The sequence below is a fragment of the Macrobrachium nipponense genome, chromosome 7, assembly GCF_015104395.2.
Source record: "Macrobrachium nipponense isolate FS-2020 chromosome 7, ASM1510439v2, whole genome shotgun sequence".
Classification (NCBI taxonomy): domain Eukaryota; kingdom Metazoa; phylum Arthropoda; class Malacostraca; order Decapoda; family Palaemonidae; genus Macrobrachium; species Macrobrachium nipponense.
The window spans coordinates 2,651,789-2,667,129 of NC_061109.1; the positions used below are offsets into that span (position 1 = coordinate 2,651,789).

Sequence of the window (15,341 nt, forward strand, 5' to 3'; positions counted from 1 at the left end):
CCCCTTGCCAAGGTGGTCTTGCTTGGTTTTGCTAATGACAACGGCAGATGATTCATCTTGTATTGATTGCTCATGGCTAGATGACCAGAGTCAGAATAGGAGTCTCTCTCTCTCTCTCTCTCTCTCTCTCTCTCTCTCTCTCTCTCTCTCTCTCTCTCTCAGACGCTTTTATTTTTTACCTCTGGGTCGATTATAGTTGTGCAAATATTATGAAGAGTATTCTCTCTCTCTCTCTGGCCACTGCTGAATTTGGAAGACTGCTCCCAGCCTCAGCAGGCTGAATTATCTGCTACAGGACTTCCTTTTTTTTTTCCAAGTTGAATTGAAACGTATTATCTTTTTTTTCCAAGTTGAATTGAAACATATTATTTTCTAAGTTTATCATCTTTTATGTGCGTGGTTATGCTATTTATCTTCTTCAAATTCCCAGTTATAAAGGAATTACCTCCCATTGCCTTTAATCCAGATATCACCTGCAAGTATGCGTGACATAATTCAGGGTTTGTTTTATGTAATCTCATTTGTATTCGCTTTAGACGCTTCGTCCCTTTTTAGAATTTTTTTTCCTTATTTACTTTCCCCCAAGTCAAAACTCGACGCCTCTGCCGGCGAGGAGGAAGTACTTTGATAACCAGCAGTCCATAGTCGGGCTAAACAACCTGTAGCATTTGCTTTTAATTAGAAGTTGTGATGTAAGGATGGGGAAAGAGGCGAGCTCCTCATGGAGGACGTATTTGTAGACAGATCTCAAGGCTTGTCGCTCACTTGGGGAATAAGCCTACAAATTACTTTGGTTTTGTTTTTCTTCTTCTTCTTCTTGGCGGTTGTAGGAAAGGTCTATGGAAAAGCCTAAAAGGTCTGAAAAAGGTGTTTCACGTTGAGTTAAAGATACAGGAATGTTAGGGTAGGGTATTTATGATTGATTTATTCGAAGGAAAATGTAAAAATATAAATAACTTGCATGTTAAACAGTACAGAACAATTATTTCTAAAGAGATATAGCGTATTTATTTTAATTTTCGTCGGTGAAAGAATTCTCTATTTGACCGTAGATTTTAGCGTCGCATCACGCCATGTTATTAGTAGATGGAATTGGAGAGTAATTCTACAGTCGTGCTGATGAAGCATGTAGTATAATGCCCTGAAGTTTTGTTTTGGAAAACCTGAACAACTTTCCCTTAGGAAAGGAAGTCGTGCTTGCTTCCAAAGGCTCCGTATTGTTTGTCGTTCTTTCTTATATTATAGCGTTACATCGACTCCCCTGTGGATTTATTCTCCAAGAGTTTGCTTTTTTAAGAGATTATTATTATTATTATTATTATTATTATTGTTATTGTTTTGTTTTTTTTTTTTTTTTTTTTTTTTTTTTCTTTTTTTTTTTTTTTTTTTTTTTTTTTTTTTTTTTTTTTTTTTTTGCTCTATCACAGTCCTCCAATTCGACTGGGTGGTATTTTATAGTGTGGGGTTCCGGGTTGCATCCTGCCTCCCTTGGAGGATCCATCACTCTTCTTACTATGTGTGCCGTTTCTAGGATCACACTCTTCTGCCATAGACCTGGGAGCTACTTCAGCCTCTAGTTTTTCTAGATTCCTTTTCAGGGATCTTGGGATCGGTGCCTAGTGCTCCTATGATTATGGGTACGATTTCCACTGGCATATCCCATATCCTTCTTATTTCTATTTCAGATCTTGATACTTATCCATTTTTTCCCTCTCTTTCTCTTCAACTCTGGTGTCCCATGGTATTGCGACATCAATGAGTGATACTTTCTTCTTGACTTTGTCAATCAACGTCACGTCTGGTCTGTTTGCACGTATCACCCTATCCGTTCTGATACCATAGTCCCAGAGGATCTTTGCCTGATCGTTTTCTATCACTCATTCAGGTTGGTGCTCGTACCACTTATTACTGCAAGGTAGCTGATGTTTCTTGCACAGGCTCCAGTGGAGGGCTTTTGCTACTGAATCATGCCTCTTTTTGTACTGGTTCTGTGCAAGTGCCGGGCATTCACTTGCTATGTGGTTTATGGTTTCACTTTTTCGTATTGCACTTCCTACATATGGGAGAGATGTTATTTCCGTCTATCGTACTTTGAACATATCTGGTTCTTAGGGCCTGATCTTGTGCCGCTGTTATCATTCCTTCAGTTTCCTTCTTTAGCTCTCCCCATCTGTAGCCATTGCCAATTGTCATCGCTGGCTAGTTCTTTAGTCTGTCTCATGTATTGTCCGTGCATTGGTTTGTTGTGCCAGTCCTCTGTTCTTTCTGTCTTTCTCCTGTCTCTGTATATTTCTGGGTCTTCGTCTGCTTTTATTAGTCCTTCTTCCATGCACTCTTTAGCCACTCGTCTTCACTGGTTTTCAGATATTGCCCCAGTGCTCTGTTTTCGATGTTGACGCAGTCCTCTATACTTAGTAGTCCTCTCCCTCCTTCCTTTCGTGTTATGTATAGTCTGTCCGTATTTGCTCTTGGGTGTAGTGCTTTGTGGTATTGTCATATGTTTTCCTGGTTCTGATCTATGCTGCGGAGTTCTGCCTTCGTCCATTCCACTATTCCTGCGCTGTATCTGATTACTGGCACTGCCCATGTGTTTATGGCTTTTTATCATATTTCCGGCGTTGAGTTTTGACTTGAGTATCGCCTTGAGTCCTCTGCATATATTTCTTTCCTGATTCGTGTCCTTCATCTCTTGGTGTTTTATATCTCCTCCTTCCATTATTCCCAGGTATTTGTATCCTGTCTCATCTATGTGTTTGATGTTTGCTCCCATCTGGTAGCTTTATCCCTTCCAGTTCTCGTTACTTTGCCTTTTTGTATGTTGACTAAGGCGCATTTTTCTATTCCAAACTCCATCCTGATGTCCCCAGATACAATCCTTACAGTCTGGATTAGGGTATCTATTTCCTTGATGCTGCTTACCATACAGCTTGATGTCGTCCATGAACATCAGATGGTTGATTCTGTTGCCTCTTTTCTTGAGTTGGTACCCGGCATCCATCTCTGTAGTACTTTTGTCATGGGAATCATGGCTACTACGAAGAGTAGTGGGGACAGTGAGTCGCCCTGGAAGATCCCTCTCCTGATATTAACCTCTGCTAGTCTTATTCCAGAGCTTGTAAGTATTGTATTCCAGTTGCGCATTGTATTTTTGAGGAAGCTGATGGTATTTTCCTCTGCCCCATATATTTTCAGGCATTCTATTAGCCATGTGTGTGGTATCATGTCGAAGGCTTTCTTATAGTCTATATTGTTTTATTGTTATTATTATTATTATTATTATTATTATTATTATTATTATTATTATTATTATTATTATTATTATTAATATTATTATTGTTGTTGTTGTTGTTGTTGTTGTCTAAAGTTATAATCTAAGCCAAAAGACCCTCTCTTGAATTGAAACGCTTACGTGGAATAATATTATTATGTAAAATGAATATACAAACCATTGCAGCTGGATACATACCATGCAATTGAATTGAGACAGAAACAAGAAAAGGGATTGGAATAAAGAAGGAACTTTAAGAGAAGAGAGAGAGAGAGAGAGAGAGAGTGAGAGAGGAGAGCGAAGAGTGAGAGATGAGAGAGAGAGAGAGAGAGAGAGAGAGAGAGTAACGAATCTGAAAAATGCCCGTTGAATTTCTGAGTATCCATTTTAGCGGAGTCTTGCCTCCTTTTGTGGACTTTTCTTCTTAACTGCTCCCTCTATGAGCTATTTGGGAATTCGAACCGGCTTCAAATGAATTCCCTAACATCCTTGATCCTTTTACTGTAACTCCGTTCATATTTTTTTTCTTCCATCTTACTGTCCACCCTCGCCTAACAATAATAATGCAGCTGCTTTGAGGTTTTCCTCCTGTTACATCTTGAAAACCCTCCTAATGTCAGTTTGTGTTTCGGCGCTGAATGACCTCATAGGTCCAAGTGCTTGGTTTTAGGCCTGAATTGTATATTCTGTTTTATAACTCCTTGTGAGGGAGAGCGAATTCTTGTCTGCCATGCGGGATTTGCTCTCCCTTCGGAGTCAAGTTCTAAGTATTGGGGGAAATTTTATGTTGAAATTCTCACTTCTTCTGAAAGGTATTCTACCCCAACTGTATTATTACATTTGTTTCCTTTCTGTTTTTTTTAATTTTGTTTTTAATAACTTGGTTGATGTAGTTTTCAGTTGTTTTAGAGTTCAAATTTTTGTTAGAATTCCTTTCTCTTCTTATATAAAAAACAATTCCAAATGTATATAATGGAATTCTTAATACCTCTCAGTGGAAGTCTTGTCACCTCTTTAGGAAATTGTTAATACTCTCAGAATTCTTCAACCATTCTTTAAAAAGAAATACTATTATTATATGGACATCACGGAGAACCCAACGAGAAAATAACTAAACGCAAGTAGAGATCACTTTTCACCTCAGGTATCAGAATGGGGTCTCCCGTCTTACGATTTCTATCGTCGAGGAAATGAATCAAGAAAGCAGGAATTTCTGGTTACGATGAGTAATGGTGATGGATGGTGACAAGTTCCGTGATCAGTGAAAGGATGAACGTGGCCTTTTTTTTCAGGTTTTTATACGCGAGGTTTTGCTTGTTGCTTAATTCTTCGCCGGTTAAATACATTCGGATTTTGGCCGGAATTTAGTGTCTCGTGTTTCAGCCTCGTTGGGGATATATCTCCAGGCATTGCATGCGAGAGAAATATATATAGTATATATATATATATATATATATATATATATATATATATATATATATAGTATATATATATATATATATCATATATATATATATATATATATATAGTATATATATATATATATATATATATATATATATATATATATATATGCTTAGCAAGTTAATGAGAGAAATTCTCGTGCGACAATTGTTTCTTAGCAAGGTCTGTGTGTTTCGATGCAGTGAAATGTATTTCTGTGTATTGTTTGAAGTTGGAATATATTTCTACGTATTTTCTATTCGTGAGGGACATTTCTAACCATTATTTAATCTTGAGATATGTGTCCGTACATTGTTTGGTAATGAGATATTTTTCAACATTTGCATGTGTCATATATTTCTGATCTATGTTGCCAGAGGTTTGTATTGACATATTACTTTCTACTAGAGACAATACTTCATACATAGCTTGCTTGAGAGAGACACTTTCTACATAGCTTGCTTCAGAGACATTCCTCATACATAGCTTGCTTGAGAGAGACACTTTCTACATAGCTTGCTTCAGAGACATTCCTCATACATAGCTTTGCTTGAGAGACATACTTTATACATAGCTCGCTCGAGGAATATACTTTATACATAGATTGCTTGAGAGACATACTTCATACATAGCTTGCTTGAGAGACATACTTCATACATAGCTTGCTTGAGAGACATTTATACTTCAGACATAGCATGCTTGAGAGAGACACTTTCTACATAGCTTGCTTGAGAGACATTCTTCATACATCGCTTGCTTGAGAGACATACTTTATACATAGCTTGCTTGAGAAACATATATACGTACTTCATACATAGCTTGATTGCTATGCTGAAATGTATGATCTATGTTAATTAATGCAGTAGGGTTCTTTTATTATTGATTACTTATATTTCATATTTTAGACTTTTGAGGGAGTTCATGGCTCTGCTCTTTATCACTACTGCTGTTACTGACCTCTCGTGGCGTGGACAGGGTTGCGAAGTTTTAGCACTAAAATTGGCATTTGATAAGACGAAGAAACAAAAAAAAAGGAGACTGAATTCTCACGCCACCAAGACTGAGTGACTGGTGATTGCGGCCTTCGAAAGGCAGGGTGGGCCGTGCCACAGCCGCGACCTCTGTGGTTCGTTAATGTCGAAATGTGCCTAAGAGTCCAAATTACTGCTAATGACGACGATGTAGGCTCTGTTATTATCAGCATTGTTATTGTTGGTATTATTGGAATTCCGGCCACGTTCTGTGGTTATATATTTATTTGGTATATAGTGTAATTACTCTTTTGTACACTCTGCCCTTGAATAAATCGACAATTTTTTTTTTTTAGAATTGGAGACTTGAAATAGAATCGTGATTTGGAACCAAAGTTCCACAGCGCCACACATGGCATTTTAATCCGTCCCCCCCCCCCCCCCCCCCCCCCCCCCCCGTCCCCACATCCATCCTACACACACACACACACACACACACACACACACCCCACCTCACCCCCTCCCCGAATATCCACAAGCCCTCACGCGAGCAAGAGAAAAATTTACATTTGTTTTCGTCGGTTAACTATGATAGTAAGTCATTTCCGTGCGCGCAAAGGTTTGATGATAATTATTAGCACGGATCTGTCTGTCAGAAAGCTTTCGGCTACTTTCGGTGATACAGATGTTAAATGTTCATCAGCCGATTAGCAGCCAAAGGCTGCTGCGTTTACACCAAGCGAATCGAGTCTGTGATTCAAATCGTGCCGAATCGCTTGGTGTGAACGGTGACATTGAAATGAGCGTGGCGAATCAAGACGAATCATGGATCGTGTTGATTCTTCAGGAATCGAGACGAATCATGACAAACCTCATCAGGTGAAGTCTTGAGTCTCGAACAAATGATATCAAGGCTGCGGTTTGATGGCAGTGCGCTGAAGGACACATCCATTCAGCCATTTTCAAAATACCTTTACGAAGTTTCCAGTGCCTCATAATGACGCTTAACATACGAGAACAAGATTGACAGATATCAGTATCAAGAGATAACAACGTATAAGAATTGTTGTAATATATGAATGTTTTACGTAACATAAAAAAAATATACACATACTCGCATACTTTGTGTACTTTGATGTTGTTGTTGTTGTTGTTGGGGGTTAGGAGAAAAGGTGTTTTGCGTTGAGTTAAAGACACGGGGATTTTAGGATAGGATATTTACGATTTATTTAATGGAATGAAAATGTAAAACATTAGAAAATGCGCAAGTTAAGTAGTACAGAAATTTTTTTTTAATATAAAGTATAGCGTATTTATTTTAGTTTTCGTTGGTGAAACAACACGCAATCTGACTGTAGAATTTAGCATGCGTACCGAGTAAGTATTCTAATTATCTTAATTTTTAATTTAATTAACATTTCAAGTATCATAACGATTAAGGAGATCATATTTTATTTTCTTGAAATTTCGCTCGAATGACTCCATTGTTCCTACTTTTCTTCCTTCTTGAGTATTTTCTGATACATTTATTCATCCACGTGAAGTAACCTGGACTGAAGACTTCTCCGTCATTATTTGTTATTAGTATTGTTGTTGTTAAGTTGTTCAAACCCGTCCCAAAGATTGTTCTGATTTGCTTGCAAGGACGCTCTGTCGGGTGCCTGTTCTGCAGTGACTGCACCAGGTCTTTCGACTTAGTGTCTTCGAGACATTCTGTCGCCTTTTATCTCGTTGAGGCGATCATCATTATCTTGGTCAGGTACCTGTCAAGGTTAAAGCTGCTTGTCGGCTTTGTCGAGTTACCCGAACCGCTGTTATTTGGAGTCACAGTGTTATGCTGTTACTTCAGTTCTGTTATTGTTGTTTAACCTGTTTTCCAAATACGGTTTCCCCAGTCAGGCATCCTGGAGAAATGTAGTCGTGTATGGACCAAGGGTTTTAGATTTTTGTGATGGCAACAGCTAATTTGTACTTTTGCAGATGTAACAACAATAATAGCCAAAAATTGTGTACATTTGCTGTTACCATTATATAAATCTAATGGTAATGCTACCAGCAAATTTGTAATTTTGCAGCTATGACAACAACAATTGCCAAAAAATGTATACATTTGCCGTTACTATTACAGTACATAAATATAATGGTAATGGTAACATGGTAACAGCAAATTTATACTTTTGCAGATGTAACAACACCAATAGCCAAAAAAATGTATACATTTGCGGTTACCATCACAGTACATAAATCTAATTGTAATGGTAAAAGCAAATTTGTACTTTTGCAGCTGTAACATTACCAATAGCCAAAAATTTCATAAACAACAACATCAACAACAACAACAACATCATCAGCCAGAGTAGAAATATCTCGCTTTCGTTTCTGCTCCTTAATGGCAAATAGTGAATCAGACGAGACATGGGGTCTTGCCCACTCATTAAGGGAGGCACTTCGGTGTCAGAAAGAACCCCTTTTGTTCAAGCCTTCCTGCCTCTCTCTCTCTTCCCTCTCTCATTCTCTCACCCTCCCGCTCCCCCCCCCTCTATCTCATCCGTCCCCTCTCGGGCCTTCTTCTTCTTCTCTCTCTCTCTCTCTCTCTCTCTCTCTCTCTCTCTCTCTCTCTCTCTCTCTCTCTCTCTCTCTCTCTCTCTGAGTTTTCGAGACTGGAGTGTCATTTGCTGTTTATTAATATTTGATTAACTTTATTATTTTTCCCCCTTTTAGTTATTCAAGTTTCCCATCGACGTTGTGCTAGTTTATAATCTAGAGATGAGGCTAGCTACCAACTAATAGAATATTTTATCTTTTAGCTTGATTTAGAAAAGACCCACATTTTTCAGGTTGTGTGTTATTGCCTGATTTCCATCTATTGGAAAACACTCATCGTGAATGCTGTAATGGACCCACAACTTTGTCTCATTTTAAGAACAATTTTCATTAGCATTATTATATTTCGCAAAGATAACCTGACGGGTCTGTTTCCGTCTGATTTCATTCCTGGGAGGAAGAATGTCTAAAGCTGTTAATTATTTAATTTTTCTCGCTGGGGTTTAATCCCAAGATCGCAATTTAAGCTGTCACACCTTTTTTGCTCTTAGAGTTTCATCCTCAGATCTTCAATTAGAACACTAATGACCAGCTGATGCTGGCTTTTTTTTTCCTCGGAACTCCCCTCCCTCCCCTTAATGAGAAACTACTTTTTCCCCCCCTCTTAAAAAAAATAGAGACCAAGTTATCTGTGGTGGTGTAGTAGTGTCTGCTGACAGCGTGACTCATCTCAACACTTGGGAAGACTACATTTATTTCTCTTAGGGATGTGACAGCATTTTTATTTGATAAGGCAACACCTGTCTCTCGTCTGATAGACGCTGGTTGCCATTTCTGGATGCAAGGGGGCGACGGTCGAGAGACGCTTGGGAAAGGCGTTAACGAACTTTTACCTCTTTTTGCTTTGAGTCGTAGTCATCATTTCGAACCAGGAAGTAACGGGCGTAATGGCTTCATAATTGTGGGGCATTTGTATACAAGTGGTTTTTGATGTGTCTTTGGAATGTCCTAAGGTTACTGGCCATTTATATACTGTGGGTTTTGATGTTCCTTTGGAATGTCCTAAGATTACTGACCATTTATATACAGTGGGTTTTGATGTTCCTTTGGAATGTCCTAAGGTTATTGGGCATTTATTATATACAGTGGTTTTTGATGTTCCTTTGGAATGTCCTAAGATTACTGGGCATTTATTATATACAGTGTTTGTTTTATGCTCCTTTGGAATGTCCTAAGATTATTGGGCATTTATATATATATATAGTTGGTTTTGATGTTCCTTTGGAATGCCCTAAGATTATTGGGCATTTGTATAGAAGTGATTTTTGTTGTGCTTTGGAAATGTCTTAAGATTATTAGGCATTTATTATATACAGTGTTTGTTTTATGTGCCTTTGGGATGTCCTAAGATTAATGGGCATTTGTGTAGAAGTGGGTAGACATCCAACCACATCCTGCAAACCTGTTTGTCCGCTCTGGATGAGGCGGGATTGGGAGGGTAGGTGAGACAGCAGCGCTGAGTTCCAGCCCGCGTAGCTCGTGCCAACAGTCTCGTAATAATAACAATGATAATAAAGATAAAAAATAAATAAGCTTCTCCAATAGTATTATGGCTTCTAAAGGGCCGTTTTAAAAAACAATCAAGAGACGCCATGTTAATGTAGTGTGAAATAGTTATTGTAATATGTTAATATTAAAGCCATAGCTGGAAAAATTGTACCTTTATCCAAATCAAATCGTGGCTAAAATACACTTTACATTACTCACACTAATACTTAACTTTCTAAACTATTCCCTCCCATGGTTAGCTAGCTAACTGCCCTCAATTTTCTTGCACCCGTCTTGCCTATCTGTAAAAAACAAATAGAAAGAAAGAAGAGACTTTCCTCGCAAAAGTCCAATTCAGCAAGGGACTGAAGTCGACTCCTGTTCATATCCTTTAAGTGATCTTGATGGTAGTATTACTGGAGGATATAGATCTTCCTTACTCGGCTTCTCGAGTGTTGTCATGAGACCTGAACTCTCTCTCTCTCTCTCTCTCTCTCTCTCTCTCTCTCTCTCTCTCTCTCTCTCTCTCTCTCAAAGAAAGGTAGACGAAATCATTAGAACACTGTGAATGAATAGTAGACAGCGAGCGCAAGATGGACTATTAAATCTTTGAGACATCCTAATCCTTGAAATCTCTCTCTCTCTCTCTCTCTCTCTCTCTCTCTCTCTCTCTCTCTCTCTCTCTCTCTAAAAGAAAGCTAAACAAAATCATTAGGACACTGTGAATGAATAGTAAAACCTACTCGTAGACATGAGCGAGCACATGGTGTCTCCTCGGATGGACTAATATATTTTTTAATCTCTCTCTCTCGTTCCGTTGTCTCTTTGTATTCAGCACTCTCGTCCCCACGGGTTTCTTCCGTTTGATAATTCAAAAGTGCTTTTAATGCCAAGATAGAGCGAGCGGTAGATGTCCTTAAGAACCCTTCACACGTTATCACTGGTAGTCAATTAGCGGAGGAGTAAAAAGGGTCTCTCTGTGATGTGATACTAAGCGGTTGCACGGGTCTCTCTCTCTCTCTCTCTCTCTCTCTCTCTCTCTCTCTCTCTCTCTCTCTCTCTGTGGTTCTCCTGGTGCTGGGTATCGCTTAGGGCTCTTACCATAGGATCCTACGTTCAATCCCCATAGGTACCGGACGAGGAAAAAGACCTGTTTCCTATGAGATCCATTTTGGTTGGCGGAAATGAGACCTGTTTCTCTAGAGATCCATCTTGGTTGGAGGAAATGAGACCTGTCTTCCTATGTATAATATATTATGTATGCATGCACACATATATAGTATACACATGTGCATGCATACTAAAATATATATATATATATATATATATATATATATATATATATTTATATATATATATATATATATATATATATATATATATATAACACTATATGTGTGTTATATATATTTTGTTATAATGCTTATCATTATATATTTAATGATATTTGTCGGTTATGTTCAAGTTTAGAAAATAAGTTTACCGGTTTTGCAGCTGGCACCAGAAGATTTAGCCTAATGTTAAGACGTAGGTTTATTAGTCATGAAATATATATATATTAGATATATATATATATATCCATAGATATATATATATAATATATATTATATAGATATATATTTATATATATATATAATATACAGGTATGCACACATTATAGATACACACAGTAGTTGTAGTTTTTGTTGTCGTAATCATCATTAGCTAAACAAATTTTTGCTACTGATAATGATTTATTGAAAGATAACAAATGTTTTATTGTTCATATCCAAGGGGGGTGGTCGGGGGACGTGACCAGCCCCCCTTCTCTCCCCCCCCCTTCCCCCAAACCGCCACTGGTCGTGAGGTGCGAAGACTAGCAGAGATAAAAGTCTCGTCTGACCTTGTTTGGAATTGGCGTGGAGTCGAAAGACGTCGACGCCTCATTACGTATGCCGTGTTTTTTCCTCTTCTTCTTCTCCAAACCTATTATTCATGCATTCTTTGACGAGGTTCGGCTTTTTTTTATTTTTAGTAGGTTTTCATTTCGCGGGTAATTGACGGTTGAAAGACAACTACGGGTCGTTAAGTATTGTATTTTTATCTTTTTTTATTTATTTTTTTATGACACAGTTGCATGCTTAGACGAGGCTTTGGCCGTCAGTTGTTTACGTACTTTATGGTTGGTTAATCATTTCGGGGTTGAGTACAAACAAGTAAAAAATGTAGCACGATCATGGCTAACTATAAACTTGAATAGAATTAAAATGATTGAGGCTAGAGGGCTGCAATTTGGTATGTTTCATGATTGGAGGGTGGGTGATCAACATACCCATTTGCAGCCGTCTACCCTCTGTAGTTTTTAAGATCTGATGGTGGGGAGCAAAGTTGCCATCTCTATAGTTTTCTTTTACAGGAAACTGAAACAATAGATTTGTTTATTTTATTCATGAGGTTTGGTGTCTGATATCTTGCTGCTATGAGATTGTTTCTTGTGAGATACAGAAAAAAACAGTTTAGATTTTCAACATTCGGTTGCTTAATGCATTATTGATGATTGTCGAATTGAAGTTATTATTTTCGTGAATTATCTGATTTTCATTTAAAAAAAAACTTAGTTTTGATATGTCCGTTTTATTCTAGAACAGTGGTTCTCAAATTTTTTTTTATTTTATTTTTATTTTTGCCCATGCACCATTTTGACCATATGTCAGAGTGGCGCTCCCCCCCCCCCCCCTCCCCCCGCAGTTTCCCCCCTGGTTAAGAACCACTGCGTCAAGATCTCTTGCAGTAATTGTGTTTCCCACTATGAACTGGTCACAACCCATGTGCGAGTTAATGAAATGCATTGCTTCCGCTTTGATGACAGCTTGCATTTTTTTCCGATTAGTGCTCTTACATATCAACTACGGGGAAAAAAAGACATAGTCAGCGGTTAGTGAAGTAATTTGCAAATATAGAATCATTCCAGTTTAATTCTATATTACTGTTCGAGCCTAGACAAAGGGGCCCCTCCACTCTCCCCGTTATATTTTTCATCAAGCAGCCTGTGTTTGCTACCAAAAGCTTCCGTCTTACTGGGGAGTTACAATGCTTAGGATGTCTCAAAGACTTATTAGTCCATCCTGAGAGGAGCCATCGTGTGCTCGCTTATCTGTAGGAGCAGGTTCTACACTGTTCATTCACAGTGTCCTCTTAATGATTTTGTCTAGCAAGCGCTTCCACACTGTTGCTGTTTACAACTTCTATCTGGTGGCAGTTTATTCCACGCGTCACACAATATCTCGTATACGTGAAGAAGTTCCCACAATGGAATGCGTTGTATTGTATCTCTTCAGTTCTAGTTTCCATCCAGAGCAGTGAGACGGGGTTGGAGGACGACCTCTTCCAACGCCATTAAATCGCGAGGCCAACAGACTCCTCCAATCGCCACTGCTGCTGCTGCTGCTACTCCTGCCCTTGCACTTTGCCACAGGCTAAAATTCTCTCTCGCTCATTACCTGCCCACCCCCAAACCTCCCCACCCCCCACACCCACAGCACCAACCCCTGCGACCACCAGGATCCCTCCATCCCCTGGAACCCCCAGGAGCCCTAATGCCCGTCTCCCGACGACCTCTTCGATGCCCCAGCCGGTATGTGTGACACATTCCAGATCCATCGAACATCCTTTCGCCTCGACTGCTTTTGCTCTCCGAGGTGCCCCCAGGAGGGAGGAAGGGATGGGGAGGGAGGGAGGGAGGCTGCTGCTGACTGGGACTGACGATGATCTTTAGGGGACTTCCTGTGTTCGTCGCATCGTCGGTGTTCTTTGGATTGATTCCTTTGGTGTGTGTGTGTGTGTGTGTGTGTGTTTAGTATAATGGTTGTTCTTGTGTTCTCGAACGTTTTCTGCCGGGAAATACTTTTTTATTATCTTGGCAACCGCCAACGTTCGTCGGTAGCTATAGCTTGAAGTATATTAATGTTGATACTTAACGACTTTGTGGATCATTTGAAGAAGCTGAAGGGGTGCGTCTTCAAGGAACATTTCGTCACACACACGCACACAATGTTGTTTTCCCTTGCAGGAGAAAAACAATGCATTGTTCACTGCCGCTTTTATACTTCAATTAACGAAAAAGATCTTCAGCATTAGGCATCTCGTGGCCACCCCCACACACACGAGCTCATCAGCGGCTTGTCGAACCTTACATGGCATTCATATTTCTAGCATGCACTCGTGTTTGTATGTGTATATGTATATATATATATATATATATATATATATATATATATATATATACACACTATATGTGTGTTATATATATTTTGTTATAAGTGTTTATCATTAAACATTTAATGATATTCGTCGGTTATGTTCAAGTTTAGAAAATAAGTTACCGGTTTTGCAGCTGGCGCCTGAAGATTGATCCAAATGTTAAGACGTCAGGTTTGTTAGTCCTGAAAAATACAAATTGATAAAATAAAATTGCCTGTGTTCATCAAGAATCATATATAATATATATATATATATATATATAGATATATACGTATATATACGTATATATATATATATATATATATATATATATATATATATATATTATATTATATATCTTAGTCAGTGCAATATTTATCTCTATGATTTTGGTAAAGTTTTGTTTTGAGGTGTTAGTATATATCATTGTTTTGTTAGGTATTTGTTTTACTTCTTCAGCTCCAATGTTGTCAATTTTGAATAGTTTTATTTAATTATTTTTAAGGTTGGAATGTGTTAATGACTTGAATATTTAATGCATACCTCTTTACACTTTTAATTATCAACGTATTTTCATGTTTAACCTTTGCTCTGTCGACCTCCTTTTGATACATTTTGAGCATTCAGTTTTTTATTTTGTTTTTTTATACATGTTTGAACTTACATTTTTAAATCAATAAAGACCAGTGTCATTCATGGTTTGTGGTGAATATTCAGTTTCCATTATTTCAAGCCCCCACCCCTCGCCCCAGAAAAAAAGAAAAAACATCAACAGGAAATAAACGACCTTTAATGAGCATTTCCCCTTGCCTTAAGCCGAAATCTAATACCTCTAGACACCTGACGAAGCGTCGTCGCTGATGACAATCTGTTGACGTCGCCAAACCTCGTCGCAAAAGGTTTGCATACACCAAGACTCTAATTGCACGTTTGTTGTCTTTTCGCAGGTCCTGTGCAGCCTCCCAGGTTCATAGGTCAGCAAGTGGCCACCGAGAGCTTGGTCAGCGAAGGTCACACCAAGATCCTGCAGTGTCAGGCACTAGGTTTGTCGCCATGTTTTCCGTTTGTGTTTTGTTTATGTGTTTTTTTTCAATCTTCGGCTTCGGTCGGCCGGCAGGGATGTTCCCCAGCGAGTTAACCTTGATAAGATCTGCTGTAGCTTTTCTGTGACCGTATGTCCTGAGTTTTTAGTGCATCGTATGTATGTATAAATAAAGGTGATGCCACGGAGTCCTCCGTGACATTACCTATAAACATAGCATTATCTTTATTTATACATAGCATTACATTTATACATGACATTGCCTTCATTCATACATAGCATCATGTTTTATATCCACTATGAAGGT

The 15,341-nt window shown here is 38.6% G+C and overlaps 1 protein-coding gene across 7 annotated transcripts in view; it reads left to right on the top strand.

Annotated features, from left to right (window-relative positions):
- The window catches only part of LOC135217473 (protein sidekick-like), a 258,080-nt gene that overhangs the window by 113,758 nt on the left and 128,981 nt on the right, over window positions 1–15,341 (top strand). For all 7 annotated transcript variants that reach the window (XM_064253381.1, XM_064253382.1, XM_064253385.1 and 4 more), the window contains exon 2: window positions 14,940–15,035. In XM_064253381.1, the coding sequence (XP_064109451.1) occupies window positions 14,940–15,035 (96 nt within the window). The remainder of the gene's footprint in view (window positions 1–14,939; window positions 15,036–15,341) is intronic.